The following is a 19,365-nucleotide window of genomic DNA, read 5'->3' as shown; positions in this document are numbered from 1 at the left end:
TAATAAATGGTAGTTAACATATTTTAGCATTGCCCAACATCCAGTAAAAAGAAATGTATGTGTAGAAATTAAAGGAATTTAAGGAAAGAACCTGATTGGAATCCATAAAAAATTTATTGTAGCATGAGAAAACTGGCAACTGCTTTCTTCATAGACTGTTTCAAAATTTCAAAATTTCAATGTCTGTTACAGGCCGTGTTCTCCAATACTGTCCACAATTCATAGTACAACGGATTCAAATCTGGGCTTTTAGAGGACCAATCTTCAGCTCTAATAAACTTCAGTATTTGAATTTCTAGCCATAGGGCAGACTTTAACTTGTGGGCTGGAACATAATATTGCTAGAAGATCCCATGTCTTGAATCAAACATTGTTTCATTTAAAAGCTTAACAACCTTTTCTAGAATATCATCTTAGTACTATTTCACACCTGTCTCCACACCGTAAGCACAAAAATGAAGCTCGGTAACCTATTTATAGGAGACAACCTATCAAACTATCACTCACGCTGGATGACGAACTTGGGCAGTTTCTCAAGAGCTATGAGCATAAACCGGGTTATTTTTCTTGTTAAAGTTTTCTTCAATGTTAAAACAAACTAAAACACAAATTATGTTTGTGGGTAGTCAAATATTACATACATACAGGTACAATTGAATAAAATACAAATAAACAAACTTAACGCCAGGACAAAAAATTTAATAATAATTATTACCTCAAGACAAGATCTGGTCTATCTTAAATGGATGAACATCTATGCTGGCGGGCTCATACTAATGAATTAAGCTGTAGAATATTTTTCAGTCTACACTCACTTAGAAGGTTGCAAAAATTCTTACCCATTAATAATAAATGCTCACTAGTACAAGCATTACTACTACCCATTTTAAAATACGCTGATGTTTCCATGACTGATTTAAGCTGTGAGCAACTTGATAAACTTGAACGACTTCAGAATACATGCATAAGCTATATTTTTGGTCTTAGAAAATATGACCATATTTCTGATTATTGTGGGTAACTGAAATGGCTCAAAATTAGACAGCGGAGAGACTATCACTCCCTCTCAATTCTGTTTACTATACTTCATAGTCCTAACGCTCCTATATACCTCCGTAAAAATTTCAACACTTATCAGTTCATGGTTTACCTCTTCATTCTAATTCTCAAAGCACCCTCTTCATACCCATCCACAATTACTCTTTCTTCTCTAACTCATACAGTGTCCATGCGGCTGAACTGTGGAATCATCACTCATCCACTATCAGAGATGTTACTACAGTATCTATGTTTAAATCACGTCTAAAGAAACATCTCCTTTCTCTTCCTTAATCTCTTCTACTTCCTCTTTCCTTTGTATTCCTTTTTCCCATTGAGTAATAGTATTGATTTAAGGTAATTTATAATATAAATTACCAAAATTAAATTACTCAATTACCTAAATTAAATAACTAAATTACCTTGTGCATACAAATGCAATTATTTATATTTTCGTACATATTTAGCTTTTTAATTTTTATCAAATATGTTTTGCGGCTAAAATTACAAAAAATTAACTTTTATTTTATTGGTTAGTGGGAAGAAATTGCCATTTGACAATAAGCCGGCTTATGTTCAATTAACATTTATTATGAACAAAAAGTTAAGTAAGCAAATAATATATAAAAATTAGAAAACAGAATTTTCAATAAAACAAACTGGCGACTGATGCTTAAAGGTGTTAAGGTATTAAAAATATCACCTGGCATCTTCCGGACTTTATATAACGCAATCACCCCATTCCATTTTTACTTTCGAATATTCAATAACTGGTTAATTTATAGCAATATCACATAGGATGGGACATTACCTGAATAAAGGTTACGGGTCTCTAACTGCTACGGTTTATATTTTATGAATTTCGAACTCATGTAACAGTCTTTATGGCAGGACAAGGTATATGTAATTAATACTCTATTTACAAATACGGATAAATGATTTTCAGCAAGAAAAAGCTGAATAAAACTAGCAATAGAGTTGTTTTACAATGTGGCTAACAATCTTGGACCAATGTAATATTATATAAATAAATAATAAGAAATAAATGGGGTTGGTTTGACTGACAATTTAAAACTCAATAAAATAACAGGATGTCTTTCCATCGAGATATGATTCATAAATTTTTTGTTAAATACATGTAACAATGCAAGTATATGATGTGAACACAGGGAAACTATCATAAAACATCAGTTATTTTTTGTATACAGTTGCATCAAAAAATCCAGTTACCAGTTCATTTGTTCAAGATGTGAGAGGACAATTTTTAACAGATGTGCGGACGCACACCTTAAAGGGAACATTGATCACAGGCATGGATGAATGGATTTTTATAATATAAATATGTAAAAGATAAATGAAACAATTAAATTAATTTATTCATAATTTTAAAAAAAGATATGAGTACACAAAAATTTCATCATATTTAACAAATATGTCAATTAAATCAATGAAAACAAAACACTAAATGTTAGCATTTACAAACATTAATTGTATAGTAGAAATCGAGGTTTGTATATACATATTCATACTTGATGTGTCAGATTTATGAACATATGAAATAAATTTAATTTTTAGATATTTACTTCTTCAACCAATTCTCCAGAATATCTTGAATCATACTGCGAGCAGCTTTCAACTGTGGAAGGTCATCATCGCATTCTGGATACATGTTTGCACAATGTGCGGTACCTAAATTATAAATAACTTTAACAAAGATCACTTACTCCTTATCAGAACCTGATATTGCATAGTCACTACATAGGTACACTAAATGCAGTGTATCTCTATAATTTATGTAAGTTTTATTTTTGATTAAAATAAATATTTCTGTTCTTATGATTTATTTAAATATGTATTTTCAAAATAACCATCAAGTTGAACTATCAAGGGAATAAAGTTGTGGTAGAGTGTGGTTTAAACCTCCAACCTCTGATCTGTGAGTCTGTTACACTATTACTGGACCACAACTCGGTTCAAGTTGCGGTAATATTGATAAACAGTGAAAAAACTATGAAATACTGCAGTATAAGACCCTTGCTAAGAATCACCAACTAACTAGTGATTTGGCCACAAGGTGAACTAATCTCCACTTGATTTCTTTAAATGCATTTTTGAGTAATTCTTATCTTCAACAGATTTATGTTTGAGGTCCTTCCTACAACAGTAGAGAGCGGTGAGTTTTTAGATTGGTAAGCTATGAAAATTCTGATAAAATGTCCATAGCGGTAGTATGGCACATAAAAAACAAGTGTATTTTATATTTAATAAATAATCCGTAACAAATAGCACTAGCAGCTAATAGTTTCAGTAAAAATATTTTCTAATGTAGCACAAACATTTGATTTTTAAAAATGCATTTAAAAAAATACTGGAACCCGTAAGGACTCAAACCCCCGCCCTAGTCAATAGAAAGCAACGACTCATCCGAGCGGCTATTTCCCGTTTTAGCCCGAGCGTCGAAAAAGTCATTTATAAAACTGTATAATTCATTAGCGTACCGGCGCATCTTTGTTTAAGTCTGACTATTATAACTTATCTTGAAATAAAACACTATTTCTTAGTGAATGAAAAAAAAACTAAATAATTTAAAAGTATTCTTTACCGAGTACGATAGTTCACTAAACAAAACATTAAATACGTTTTAAGAATCATTATTGTATCGATTTTTATATCACATTAATATTCACAAAACGACATAAGTTATACATTTTATAATTCTTTATGTATATTTATTCTTAACACTATACACTAGTAACGTTTTTATCATAACTCAAACTTAATTTTTAAAGTTTAAATCAATACTGAAGAATAACCTATAATTTAACTGTCATTGTCTGCACAAAAACATTTTATAAATCATGTATATTTTGTTTTTGTTTAGCGAATATTTGTTTAAAAAACCCACTAAAAGATTTACACTGATACGCTAATATTATGGATTAAAATATCAATTCGTTATATTATTTATTTTACAACAAATTCACTTTCAAACCACCGAAACTTATTAAGTGTGATCAAGTATTATTGTAACTTCCGCGTTAAGACATACAAAATATATTAATTATCTCTTTCTCACACATAAAAAGTGCGTATAAGCCACCTCCATTGGACCGTCATAAGTCAAATAGATTTATTTTAAAGGATAATAGCCCTTATGAAGAAGTGTTGAAAGACTAAATTGCATTAAGGAAAGCTGCAAGATTTTACTGTAATCGCAGGTGTAATTTTTTGAACACGATTAAAAAGTTTTGAGTTTAAGACGTATTTAAATTCATATTTTTTCTTCAGCAGAGTAATCTCGTGTAATCCAGTAATAATAATTTTGGCCGATAAAGGCGGAACTGGCTCACTGTATGAAATAAAGGAATATGATGTAAATTTACTAACCCAAGAAATGCAATGTTATTTTTTTTTTGTGATGTGTTTTTTCCTAATAATAATGCAACATAAAACATTACTTTCGATGTCAAAAAAATATGGTAAGCTGCAAATAATCGATTATAAGGAGAATTCACTCCTGTCCTACACAAACAATATTTAGAATACAAACCTTCTATATATATAGCAGGTTCATCATTTTCTTCTGTTTTTGTAATGCCAAGTATATGCCAAGGATCAATACTACCGTGAACAAAAACAATATGAGAGGACTGAATATCCAATGCACCGTAATTCTCATTTGTCTTATTAATTGCATCATTTAAATGGTCCGAATTAAACCTACAAAAGTACAAGAATATTAGAGATCACCAGCATAAAAATGCTTTTATTAAAATAAATAAGTACACAACTTTTATTGTTTGATATTATGATATGATAACTTACTTTGCCCCAAAAATGTCAGTGCACTGTTGTGTAAAGAATTCAATAGGGAATAGATTTGAGAATATTTCTGGCTCCCCACTAGATGTTTGACAAAATCCGAATTCATTGCAAGTTTGATACATCCATTGACGACCTTAAAATTGATTTAATTGATAATTTGTGCATTAATAATATGCCTTTGAGAAGGCTACAAATTTTAATATGATATGCGTAATACTTATATTATATGATATGTGTAATACTTATATTATATATTAACCAGTATATATCAGAAAATCAATATCTTTTACACTTGTTAATTTATTCGACATTTGCAACTACATATTTTAAATACCTATGTTCCGGATTCGTAAGACCTCTGTCCTGTGTTAATTAATTTTCCAAAATCTTAATCATATAAGTCCAAAAAAATCTACAAACGTGTTGCATATGCCATAATTTTTTTACTTTTTTAAAACTGTTTTACTGTTATTTATTTATTAGTGTACAAAAGCAGTTCACAAAAAATAGATAGCAGATAATCATATGTATATATAGTGCATATATGTACATACATTACATTTTTTATTTTTTTATTGTACCATTGCCAGTCTAACTAGGGTAAGTAACCAGTATTTTAATTTTGTTAACACCTAAGTACATTTTTTCTTTTTATAACTTCAAACTTATTGTTTGCAACACATTATATTACTAGTACTTAGACATAAACAGATATATTTTTTGCTACAATTTTTGTCTTCCTTCAATAGCCATTAGTTCCCTCCTGACTCCTCCTGACCAATGACACGAAAAAACGAGGTCAGAACTCTCTTTAGCTTGACAACACCACCGCATTTCCATGTTATGAGGATAAGATTGTATATTTGTGGTTCAATGCAGTAATGTTGCCTTTGTCTCAAAGAAATGTTAACCCTTTTCTTAAGAATAAGATCTTTATTGGAGTTCCTGTAGACGTCAAACGCGACATAGCGCGCCAGGTCCGAGCGACGGACACCAAGAGAAGCGTTTTGGCTGTGTTCGGTGACACACGTTCTTTAGACAAAAACTTGATTTGATTTTAATTGTTACGATTTCATACTTTTTCTTAACTGCTTTATTTTACGTAATACAAATTAGATTCCTTGAGTTATTTTTAAGTATTTCCATTCTCTATTATATTAAGTTTAGTTAAGTTTATATATTGTATCTTTTGTATTAATAAAAAATAATAAAACTGTAAGTACAATCTTTTACTCTATCTGTGCATTACACATACCTTGGTAGTTTGAAGATTTATCCAAAACGAGCGTGAAGTAAAAAAACGTTCTCATGAGACAATTTTTACGGAACGATATCAACGTGGACAAATATTTAGCAATTTATGTGGAACCTACTAGGCATCCGACATAACCCGACATTTAGTAGGTAACAAACACCAGCATATTCCTAATAAAATGGTTATGATTGATAGTTGTACATTTGTCCCTATTCAACTGCATTCATAGCGCCACTGATATTGTTATATATTGTTGACGAATATCCACTTAACACCATGAATTACTTGAAAAGTAAATAACTTGAATATTGGAAAGGTTTTTACAAAATTACTCATATCAATGTTTTTTGCGCTATTGCTACTGAAGCCAGGGTGGTTTTAGTAAAACTTCCCCATCCAATTAGCCCATATTATGTCAAACGAAGTTAACTAATGCATAATAGAGTTGTTGTATATGTTGAATTCTGAGAATATTTATTAGTGCCAAAAAATATTTATTGTCAAAATTATTATAGTATAAATGGTTTCAGAATGTAAGTTCTCCATTACGCTCTCCAGTAAAATGCAGCTAAAATTTACTATATTTGGCATGAGTCTTCATTCATAACTAGATTGAGATTGTCCTGCCGAGGATGGACTAAAACATATAAACATAGTCTTGTCTGAGTTCAGAGTTAGTAAGCTTTGATTTAGCCAGCTATTTATTATCATCAAATCTTTGGCTCATTATAAACCTATGTCCAATTTAAATCATTATAAATTAAAGCTGTATCTTCGGCAAATGAAATTAACTGCCAAGAGATTCTTCTTTACAAAGTCCGTCAATACATATCAAGAATAATAGCGATCCCAGTGAGCGATGCCATGCCGTAATGTTATGATTTACAACATTGGCCTTTTAGACCCAGGCCACAGAAATACTTTATTGTTATTTTTTTATTTACCATAATTACATTTTTTTTAAATTCAAAACTATTGATTTTATTTTGTAATTTTTACTTTATAGTAATAAAGTGAAGTATTTTCTTTGTTTTCAAATGTTATCATTTTATGTACATAAATTATTTACCAAACAAGAAACAAAAAATTGTAAATTACCTCCTTCAGATGCGGTATTCTCCCATGAAATGTTACGGTAACTATCAATCATATTTTGGTATTTGTAATCAAGACAGGTTACATTATTGACGTTTAACAGCATAGAATTGACATTAGCTAATCGATCCAATGGAGAACCAGCAGTTTTATCAGTCATCAGTCTACATACCTGTAATAAATTATACAAAAAGTTACACAAAATTGCTCTGACTGTCTAAATGATTTATTACCGCTAACACAGTCAAAATATAAAAACAATAAGCAATTCAAATAGCTATGATATTAATTATAGTACTTACAACATCAATTGTAATATTAGATAATTTAGAGGATTCCCCAATCCTGTTATCTTTGTTATATTGAACGATACCAGCGAAATTGCTGGCTAAAGATTCATAAAGGCTGGAGATATCCATATTTGTAGATTTTTCAACTGGATCGCATAATCTACAAAAAAGTTTCCTTGCTATAACAATGTTGACATTATTATTTTTTTAGTATTATTTTTCATTCAATTCGAAGAACTCACCTAAATTTAGCATTAATCTGCCTTTGACCAACCATGTGCTTAAGTAAAACACTTAATTGCTGTGTACCTGCCTTGATTTCATCTACACAATCATCACTGCTTGTTCTTAATGCATCGACTACCCCACTATAATATTCTGAAAAAAAAATAGATCATCAAATACAAAATATTTTTCTCCACTAAGATACAATAGTTTTGCTATGTTTATCGTCAGTTTTATTAAAGCCACCTCCTCTATTAAATCTTTAAAACAACGGAGAAAGGAACAGTGGAAACAGGATCTTGGAGCGAGACCGTGGATGGATCCACGTGAGGGTATCCAAGGAGAAGAACACCTACCCTACTCCCTATGGATCTACACAATGTAAAAAAAATCTCCAAAGGTGGGGGGGTACCTCTCTGGTGATGATAGATTGTGTGATTGCAGCGCAATCCAGGACGACAGCTACCTACTGACATGCCTGCTCATGGGAGAGGGCTGCAATCCTGGGGACCTAATTGTGGCAAATGACAAGGCAATATCTGTCGCCGCATATTGGAGTGGCAGGATATGACATATGATTTCCAACCAGACATGTTAAGTAATTATCGTCTTTTTTCTTCAAATTCAATATATTTTACTTCATTTAACACTTTACATACATATAAGGGCGGGCATATTGCTTTTGGACAATTTCATCCTACCTACCCATACCGTTCAATTTGAGAAAATTACAAGTACATGGACATATACATAATCTTATAATTTTCTACAAAATTTTAAAGAAAAATTAAGTAAAAATCAACACTTTACTATGACGAAAGGAGAAGGGATAGGAAGAAAAGATGGACAAAAGAACAATTCAAATATTCAGATAGTGACATATAAATCTTGATTAAAATGTAAATAAAGAAGGAGCGGACCGTCTCTGACATTAGTGGGTAGATTTTTCCACAATCGAGCGGCTATTACTGTGAAAGAGGAGGTAAAAAAATTAGAGCGGTGAATGGGTATTAAAAGGGTTCATTACTAGAACGAAGAGATAGTCCATGTTGTGATAGAAAATTTACACGGGATCATCCAAAAAAGAGAATAAATATTGACAAGTGACCGTGAAAATCTACGCACCTGTTTTGCTGTTTTTATTTTTTAAATACGTAATATTGTATAACACTTTTTAATATTGAATCTTTGAGTAAAGAAGGCTAAAGTAATGTATGTGGGTACTTACTTAAATGAATACAAAAATGGCACATTGATTCAGCAATATATCAAATTATCAGTCACAACTGTCAATAAATAACATACATTATAAATTAATCAGTGTCGCTGAAGAAGCAAACTGATTGAACCTCTTTGATTTTTCGCGACCTTCCTGATGCTGATAATGTTTTTCTACGTTGTAATTCAAGATGAACACTTCTTACTGATGAACTGTGAACGTGTGGGTAAAATCCCATTTTGTTTATAATCTGGGTAGCAAAAATTCCTACTTTTATTTTCACAGCTACTTCAATGTAAACTCATCTGTTTTTACAATATTTTGAGTTTATCAAAAATTTTGTAGGCAAAAGACTGGATGTTCAAACACAGGCAAAATGGCGAATTTTCAACAGTGTGTAAAATGGCAACTTAAACCAGCCAATGACAGGTCATAAGCCCTGTGAATGCCTTGCCTTCCATATTCCCTTCTCTAAAATATTCTCCATCTCTGTTATAATTTGTTAATCTATTTTTAGTTAAAAATTATGAAATAGTATAGAAAAAAAATACCCATAAAATCCGCTTTAGCAAGCAGGGGACCACTGGAGGAGACAGCAGCAAACACAAGGTTTGGATATTTCAATCTCGCCCAAGCAGCCAAAGATCCTGGGTATGAACCACCAAATACAATCCATCTAACTCGGGGACTTAAATCGTATTTTACGTTCATAGTATTAATGAAAAAAGCAATATCTTCAAGCGCTTGCTCAGATGAAAGGAATTTCAAATTTTTCACTCCCAGGTTCCTAAGACATAAATAAAATTGGTCATCGTCAACATGCATATAATCCTATGAAATATTGCATTTGAAACATATTTTTAAATAAGCATTTCATATATTTTTGTGTCCGATGATTAGTTTATCCAAATATTTCAATTGAAATAAAATACAACTAAAGAAAATTAAAGCTAAGACAAAAAGTTTAATGATAATTACTACCTCAAGACAAGATCTGGTCTATCTTGGTGATTGTTTAAATCTAGAAAACGTACACCAAATAAGTCCAGATCTTATCTCGTATTTACAATGCGGCGAATTTACATTTACAAATTGGGACATTTTCAACGAGTTGTAAATAACTCATTACCAAAGGGTATAAAGTCGTAGTAGAGCAGGGTTCGAATCTCGGACACTAGCCACGGGATCACAACCCAGTTTATATGTATGATGGGTTTCTTATGAGTAATAAATAATCTACATAGTTCCTATCTGAAAATTAAATCAATATTGTCAACAATGAAAATAGACTAGAATTCCAACCGCCCATGCACTCTGTAGCTCTGCAGGACGTGCGGAAAAGGAGCCGGTGCTCTAACCGCCCATGCGCTATGTAGGTGCAAGACATATTGGGATGTTTATTGAACAGGGCCCTTGAGATGATTTTAATGAAAATGGGACCATATAAATCATCAGTTATAATAATAATAGTGTTAACAATATTGAGAATTTGAAAATGATGCATGGTAGGCAAACAAGCTGACTAAACTGCAAATAAATGTAATTATTGGTACACTATATAAAATACAATTCAAAGGCTTAGTTATTATTTAACAGAGAGGTTTTTTTTTAATCAAGAAAAAATAATTCGCTTTATATGAATTTATCATAAATAAAGACTACAAATACAATATGGATATTTTTTTGTAAAAAGAGACCTACATTTATTAAAATTATTCTTAATTATTATACAAAATAAGCTAGTAAGAATATGCAATGAAGATGACCATTAATAATTTAATTTATTATATTATCAGAATAATTTCTGAGGCTTGGATCTATAAAGGCTAATGTCGTAAATTGTAATATCACAGAAAGGTAATTATTTAGCCATTTTGTAGCGTTGTAATGAACTTATTATGAAAGTAAAGAAGAACTCACAGAAGCTCTGCTGACAGCCATGGAGAATGAACTAAATAATAAATACAACATGAAAATAAACAGGAGAAAAACTAAAGTGACGACTGTGGCCCACTGTGAGCAGCAAATAAATGTAGTAATGTTAGGAGCAACAATGAGTCCGTGTACCTTGGAAGCAGGATTACACGAGATGGTGGAACAAAAAGAGAAGTAGACTGCCGGATACACCAAGCAACACTTATGTTCAACAAAATATCAAAGATTTTCTAGTCGTGCAGCTCCACAAGCAACTTGCCGAGACATATGTATGGAGCATATTGATGTATGGCTATGAGACATGGTGCCTTACCAAAAAAGATAAAAAAAGACTAGAGGCCTTTGAAATGTAGTGTTACAGGAGAATATTAGGAATTTCCTGGCGACACCACATCACTAATGACGAGGTTCTCAGTAGAATTGAAGAAGGGAGGCGACTAATTAAAACCATCTCAGAGAGGCAAGCCCAATGGATTGGCCACATTATGCGCCATGAGGGCCTCCTGCATGACATAATAGAGGGGATGGCTGAGGGGACAAATCACAGGGTGCACCTCCGGCGGGAGTATTTAGAACAAGTATGCGAGGCCTTTAACTGCGCCTCATATGTTGAGCTAAAGAGGGCTGCAGAGAATAGAGCGCAGTGGAGGAAGATATGCAGGACTTTGCTGCATACCAATCCCAGGATTGAGACTGCAAAGAAGAATGAACTATTTGACATCTTTGATAACAAATATTAATAAAAAAAAACATTACAACATGTGTATGTGTATAAAATAGTTCAATACATAAGTTTTTTATTGACATTGACCCTCTACAAAATGGTGGGAAGAAAAATATCAAATCTGGCATTGGTCCTTCTAGATCCAAGCCACAGATTTACCTTTTTTTTAATATGCGAAAAAAAAACATGGACCATAATGGATGAAAAAAATTGTATATTTTTTTAAATATTTGATTAAATGTATGGTTATTAATATTAACTTTTTTATAATTATGAAGACAGTTACTCTATAACACCCTTTGGTAGATTATAATATTCTATCACTAAACTATAGTAGAAAACTTACTCTGTGGGATGACTTTTTCCATAAAATCTATGCTCCAGTTGAAAACAAAGCGCTTTAAAATGTTTAGCATATTCTATCCACTGACCAGCAACCATCCATTCAGGAGAAGCTTTTCCTTCTCCTCCAATCATAAGAAACACAAGATCAGCTTCTTTGGAATAATACTCATCATTTGTAAAATATCTCTGCAAAAAATGTTGATACTAAATAAGTGAACAAAGAAAAATAAATAGGACCTATACAATGTCGGGGCGCATCAGCTTATAGTTGCCTGCCCTTCTATTGGTATTAATATTTTGAGTATGACCAATTTGTAGACATACTGCATTTAAAACCCTTAAAAGCTTTTTTTGAGACAAGCTTGTATTACAATAAGAAAAATATAGTATGTTTTGACCACCTCTATTTTTTTATTGTTCACCAGTGACCAGGTTTCGTCGTAACGGACATTCATTCATTTAATTTTAATTTGTTTGTTCCCATAATTACATACAGTCATGATTTACCTTTCACTTATATATAACATTAAAAAATGTATACTCTCCCATCAGTCTCACGATATCAGTTATGACGAAACTCGGTCACTGGTGAGCAATTTAAAAGTAAAAGTGGTCAAAACAAAAAAAAACTAAAAAATTGCTAGTGTCGCTGACTCATGGATCAGAGATCCAAGATTCGCTTGGTTCCCATTTTATAATAGCGAGTTATTTACGACTCAATATATTAAAATGAAATAACTTTGTTTTTGTTTTTTTATGTACCAATAATTTAATGACCCAACTAGATTTGGCAAAAACACCATACCTTTTTCATACTGCAACTGAATTTAAAATTGTTTTTACTCTCCAATGAAAAAAAGTGAGTTTGAGATTTACGAGAAATCACCCAGCGCCAGTTCGGAGCTATAAGCAGGATGATGGAGGACATCGAGTCCAAAAACACGGTGGTGATGTTGGACTGTGGGGGGTTATACATTACCGCGCAACAAACACCAGCCCTTGGTCCGTTTTTCTAGTTGCTTGTTTTATTACAGCGCTTTGGAGTCTCAACATTTGGCAATAACGATTTGAGACGATCGTTGTCCTTTGAGCCAAACAATCGACAAGAATAATATCTTTGTGATCCTTAAACACGGTTGCCATGATTTTCCAGCTTGAGACTGTCTGATGAATTTTTCTGACACAAAGTGAAATGAGGTGGCGCCATACCAAGCGTCTTGGGCACTACAACATGAAGGCTGCCTATAGTTTGTGATTAACTCACAGCTCAAATGCAGGAGTGAGACATTTGAAGAAAAAAAAAACAGTTTATTATTGATCTTTCCAGCTGTTAATTCAACAAAGTTATGCAGAAAGCGTCCAACCCTTGAAATGCTAAATATGAGTAATGCCGGTTTCGATAAATAAAAAAATAAATAATTAAAATGCATATTAATGTATATAATAAAAGACATTTGCTCAAATTGTGGTTGATGGAGAAAAAAATATTGTAATAACGACATGAGGTTTTTTTAATGGTGTGGAACTATGATTTTAATGGTGTGGAACTTGAGAGAGTAAGAAAAGTTACTAAGGATAGAGTGTGGGATGTTCAGAGCGGTTTTATGAATGGAAGAGGATGTATGGATCAAATATTTGCTTTACGAAACATGAAAGAGAAATTTCTTGCTAAAAACCAAAAGCTTTTCTGTGCATTTGTCGATTTGCAAAAAGCGTTTGATAGAGTTGACAGGGAAAAATTATGAAAGGTGTTATCAGAGTATGGAGTGAGCGGAAATCTGACAAGAGCTATTATTTCTCTGTATAAAGACAGCACGGCATGTGTTAGGGTAAATGGATCATACGCATCGTGGTTTGACATTCATAAAGGAGTGAAACAGGGATATGTGATGTCACCATGGCTGTTCAACGTGTATATCGATAACTGCATGACAGAACTGAAAGGCTTAAGAATGGGAGCAAAAATGGGTGATTTAAATGTCAATTGCCTTTTGTATGCTGACGATGCTGTGCTTCTTGCTAACAAAGAGGAACAGCTAATCTTAGTAACAAAGATCTACAATGTATGCAAGGGAAGCGATTTGCTGATGAATGTCGATAAATCGAATGTGATGGTTTTTATGTGAAATCACTGTGAATGGAGTTATCCTCAAACAAGTAGAGGAATTTGTGTATCTGGGAAGTATGTTTACTAGGGATGGAATGACTGTGTAAGATATTGAAAGGAGGGTGAGTGCTGGGAACAGAGTGAACGGAGCACTTAAATCAACCTTGGCAAATTAATGTTTGTCGCAAGAAGCAAAATTAGCAGTGCACAACGGAGTCCTGGTCCCGACCCTGATGTATGGGAGCGAAGTATGGACTTGGAAAAACAGGGATGAAAGTAGGCTGAATGCTGTCGAAATGCGATCTCTCAGGCGAATGTGTAGTAAAACTATGTACGATAGATGCACAAATGTTGAGATCCGTACCTTATGTAAGGCTGAGAAAAGCATTATCGACAAAATCAAGAAAGGAGCTCTGCGCTGGTTTGGGCATGTAGAACGAATGGACAGGAAAAGAACGGCTAAGAATATTTACAATGCGAATGTTGATGGATGCAGAAATAGATGTAGACCGAGAAAGACATGGCATGACCAAATCCAACAAATACTTGAAGATGGACATCGTGTGCATGAGAAGATGTATGAATGTAGAAGAAGCGAGATCTGTATGCAAAGATAGAGTGATGTGGCGTTCTTTCCTCTCTGCCTACCCTTAAGGGGAAACGACGTGATAGTTTGTTGTTGTTTTTGTTGGAACTATATATTGACATTGACATATTTGGTGGTGGTCCACACAAATACAAAAACTCTCTTACTAAAAAATATATTTAAATCTTCAAGACTTTTCCTGGATTAATGTTTAACTATATGTTATTATTTAATAGGAAATTACCTGAAACCATTTTCTTCCCTCCGTGGGGTCGAAATGATTTAGCTTCTGAGAAATCCATTCATCTGGCGGAAGCTTAGCATCCAAAAGTACCGGAGGTCTACCAATATTTTCAATATTCCTTCTGGAGTGTAACGACCCATCGCTCAAACTTAGAATAATAAAAAGACAAATTCCAAGTAGACTATGACGATTCACAAACATGTTTGCGCTAGAGTACACAAGTACAACGTGGCTGATTCAACAAGAAGAATGAGAAATGAGATATCGATGGAACATTAATTTGATGTTCCGCCTAATCTCATTTTCCGGTTTGTTTTGTGTCATTCGTGAACAAATGAATCTTTAATAGACAATATATTAAAAAGCCTGTGTACTAAAATAATACACATCTTACATTTAATTTCAGCTGTCAGTTGATCGAATTTCCAATCTTCTTTTTTTTCGATGGTTAAAAGTCTATGAAATTCAAAGACAATAAAAAAAATTCTGTCATGTATTGGAGTGCCCACGTACTAAGTTAAGCCTTGTTTACACATGGACAATACAATATTCTTTTGTCCCAACACTCGACCATTGTCCACGTGTTAACAGCAATTTGTAGGACAAGACTTTGTCTCTGGACATCGCCTCCGAGATAGACGGGCAGGCCGGGAGCAAATTATCCTCCGCGGGACAATGATTACCCCCACCACCGCGCGCAGGACTCGACCATCGTCCACGTGTAAACAGCAATTGTAGAACAAAAATATGTTTTGGAACATCGCCACCGAGATAGACAGGCAAGCTATCTAGGGGGAACAATTATTACCCCCACCACCAGCGGGAATTTTTCGGAAAAAGATTAGAAATGTGTCGAATTTCGAGCAACGGAATAATCCATTTTCGTTTACCAACGAGGACATTGGCAGGAATTTCATATCCAAAAACTAAATTCATTGCAGTACTGACTATGAATATAAAATAGGTTAAGGTTTAGAAAATAAACATAATCAGAGTATAATATATGAAAACAAGTAAAACATTTTGTTGTTTTATCCTAAAATTAATGATATCCTTTTTTATATTTTAATTCATATCGTTTTGTTAATCATTTTATTAATTAATGTTAAATTTTTAATAAACTTAATTCCTTTTTTATTATTACTATTATACTTACTTAAATCAATGCAAATGCAAATTTATTAAATGTCAGTTTTTGTAAGTAGGTATTCGAAAGATGATCGTAGAAATATTTTATTGTTTGCTCTTACTTCTACTTTCATTCATAATTCTTAATTTTGTTTTCCTTAATACCGTGTATACCTTTGTCGTGTTATTAATATTATGTATACATGCTTTTAAATAAGAATGTATTTTTTTGCTGCTCCGAGTCCCGAAAGTCTTGAATAATAAGTCACTGAAATACATATACAGCAAGATTAATTAAAAAATCTTAAAACCTGCATACCAAAAATTTTATGTACCACGATAAATTATGCTACTACTACCACCATCACGCCATTTCCTCGTAGGTGTATGCAAAGATAATGGATCGCCACACACGCCTATCCTGGCATACATTCCTAGCTTCTTCCACATTCATACATCTTGTTATACATGCCCTTTGGTTCTGTCTGATTTTGACATGACCAGACTTAAGATTTTGGCGTATCTGATCATGCCTCGTCTTTCTTGGTCATTCTCGTCTCACGCTACCGTTACGAAAAATCATGAATAAGCCAAGTTGGGATATTTATTTTTTCGGCATCCCAACACTGGCCAACAGCTGCACCGTATTGTCCTCGTATGAATACGCACGGACAGGAGACAGGACCTTGTTACGACAGCGATTTTCTCGACGTGGGCTTGTGTCACTTGGAAGTTTTTAAATTTATTTTAATTTTTTTTTTATGTTAAATTTTTTTTTGCCGAAAATATCGCGTTAATGGCAACTGGCGGAAATTATAAAGTTATTTTCTCTTTGTAGTGAACACGACTGTTTATGGCGTATTGATTGCCCAATTTATAGAGACTAACAATGTTTAAAATACGCCGAGGAGGCAATTATGGCCATAGTGGGAATCCTAGGTTTCTCTGTTAAAGAATTAAAATTAAAAGTCTGCGGTCAACTTACTTGACTGAAGATAAAAAGATCCGTGGTTCTGCGAGGTTAGGGGCCAGTTCAGATGCCATATAAAGGCCAAAAATACCGTGGTTTAATAAAATGGATTCATTCATGAATTACGTGCGAGTAAAAAGAAACACAATTCATAATATGGCACGTACATCTTTATTGTGACATATTAAATAAATATGTGCAGGTTACTCAATTCTAGTTGAGGCAAACCAATACATTCAAAGGCTTCTGAAGGATGTGTGTAACATCGTGTTACTAACGCGTAGGCCCAATTTGCACGAATCGTCTAAATCCACGCGTCACGGTAAAATTAAGGTGGATTGACATTTATTATATTATTTTGTATTTATTTAAAATTTATTCAGGGGCTACTCTTAGATGAGAATCAAGCAAAAGGAAATCATTGGATTAGTCACCTTATTGCGTTTGCCTGGCATAAAATAAATACATTTAAATCAAAAATAAAAATTAAAGACTTTAAATGTTCCGTGTGGATTTTTACCGCTGTGTGAAATACGCCGTATTTCCAAGTGCGATTTATGACTGGATTAAAGTATTCCTAACGCAGGTATATGATGATATTCAAATTTACCATTAAATACTTTTTTTTCATTTACTGAGAGATACAATAAGATAAAAAATATATAATAATAGCGAACGGTTATGCTGCGGTAGCAATTGCCAGTGAATTCGGGTAAATGCAGTTTAATCTTGGAGCTGATTAATGGTTAATTAAGTATTTTGGTGTACGCATTTAAAATATAATATCACAAATATAAAAAAAGCATGGATTAAAAAGATAAAATAATAGTTACAACAAAATGTTATTGCCATTATAATGTTTATATAGAGGTTCACTTTTATTCATAAATCAGCTGTCTCCCAATTGTCAAGCCTTATTTGTAAGAAAGTTCAACTGCTTTCGTTCACCATTTTTAAGACTCAATTTATAATAAAAATACTATTTCAATTGATCATTTTTAGGTATCTTCACGATATCCAATTCCTAATCCATATTTTTTTTCTTATTATTATCTAGTTCATCTTCCAACAATTCCTGTACATGTATAAAAGAAATTGGTATAAAAGAAATAATATTTTTCGTGAACTCGCTCGTAACAAACGCCGTCGTGTATTCATTTTTGTAGCGGTGACGTGTGAACTGCGGCCGAATTTTCGTATTGTCCCACCGTTTATATTTTGCGCGGTCGAGGCTGTCCACGGAACCAGAACATGACAATATTGTCATATTCACTGTATTGTCCTCGTGTAAACAAGGCTTTAATCGTCAAACGGACACTAGAATGAAGTTAGATGCTGATAGGATTGTCTATGACTAACAGTGGTGGCGGTCGTTTTTGTTTGTCTTAGATAATAATTATTGTGTTTTTTCCTTAAAAAGTCGAAATAATTCACTAATTGGGTTAAAAAAAGAGTGGTGTACATACAATTTTATCTATTATTAAGTGTTTTCAGTAGTTTGTGTTTGTTTTCGTTCTCTGTCCCGAAACCTAATAACCAGGTAACAATTATTTTTTCCATACACGTGTAGCCAAATTTTTTTTTGGTTTTTACAACTTGTTTTGTACTTTTCTTTTTTTTTATTTGTTATAAATGAACGATAAAGAGAAACCTCCGGATCCACCGGATGGATCTCAATTAGATTCGTCGTGCGGTACAATGGACACTGTTCCAGATCCCGCCGAATTTGTTACAATAAGGCCTAAATCAAAAAAACTCAAACTTATAAATTCGGAGAGGAAATCGAGTTCTGAGTCAGACCGCCCCCTCCCACACAAAACACCTAGCCCCCGACCCTCAGCTTCTACAAACCCAGGTACTCCAGAGGTCACAAACACTTTATCGCCTATTACCACACCTACCAAAGTCCAATCCCGCATGTACAATGGAATGGATCGTGCTCCATTTATCGTACATGTAACAAAAGTACAAGTAGACGGCGTCACCCAAACCAACTTGTACGATATTGACTTCGGTCGATTTCTTCATAGAAACAATATTCGGACTGCCTGGAACGGAATCAAGTCCGTCGGCCGTAACCGTGTTTCTGTGGAGTTTAAGACGGCAAACGAAGCCAATACGTTCGTAAAATCAGAAATAGCTAAAAAAGATAATTATAACGTTTTCATTCCGACTTTCCTAGTAACTAAACAAGGTGTTACCAAAGGCATCCCTTCGCACTGGTCTGAACAGGACATTGTGGAGAATGCCGAGGTACCTCATGGATTCGGAAAAGTAATCAAGGCTCGACGACTGAATTACAGATCGAGTAATGGTGACGTAGTCGAATGGAAACCCTCCCACACGGTGGTTTTGACCTTCGACTCAAAATCTCTACCT

The 19,365-nt window shown here is 33.3% G+C and overlaps 1 protein-coding gene across 1 annotated transcript; it reads right to left on the bottom strand.

The window, feature by feature from the left end:
• Positions 1–2,393: 2,393 nt before the first annotated feature.
• On the bottom strand, positions 2,394–15,315 carry LOC148274101 (putative serine protease K12H4.7). The gene is made up of 9 exons (XM_088237620.1): positions 14,889–15,315; positions 11,953–12,137; positions 9,499–9,734; positions 7,746–7,881; positions 7,516–7,663; positions 7,217–7,385; positions 4,864–4,996; positions 4,589–4,758; positions 2,394–2,727 (listed from the first exon to the last, which is right to left on the bottom strand). Exons 1-9 carry the CDS (start codon positions 15,087–15,089, stop codon positions 2,618–2,620), a joined length of 1,488 nt encoding a protein of 495 aa, XP_088093746.1. The 5' UTR covers positions 15,090–15,315; the 3' UTR covers positions 2,394–2,617.
• Between the last annotated feature and the right edge of the window lie 4,050 nt (positions 15,316–19,365).

The sequence above is a fragment of the Micrasema longulum genome, unplaced genomic scaffold, assembly GCF_059751315.1.
Source record: "Micrasema longulum isolate JH-2025_06_02 unplaced genomic scaffold, ASM5975131v1 h1tg001760l, whole genome shotgun sequence".
NCBI classification, from domain to species: Eukaryota; Metazoa; Arthropoda; class Insecta; order Trichoptera; family Brachycentridae; genus Micrasema; species Micrasema longulum.
Note: the sequence above shows the minus strand (reverse complement) of the source record. Positions and strands in the feature narration are given on the sequence as shown.

Excerpts from the sequence above, each read along its gene's own strand:
- LOC148274101 (XM_088237620.1), bottom strand. The coding sequence starts at position 15,089 with ATGTTTGTGAATCGTCATAGTCTACTTGGAATTTGTCTTTTTATTATT. Across the intron at positions 9,735-11,952 it reads GGAAAAAGTCATCCCACAGA|GAACCTGGGAGTGAAAAATT; the intron begins GTAAGTTTTCTA and ends TTTATGTCTTAG. Across the intron at positions 7,882-9,498 it reads TGCTAAAGCGGATTTTATGG|AATATTATAGTGGGGTAGTC; the intron begins GTATTTTTTTTC and ends TTTTTTTTTCAG.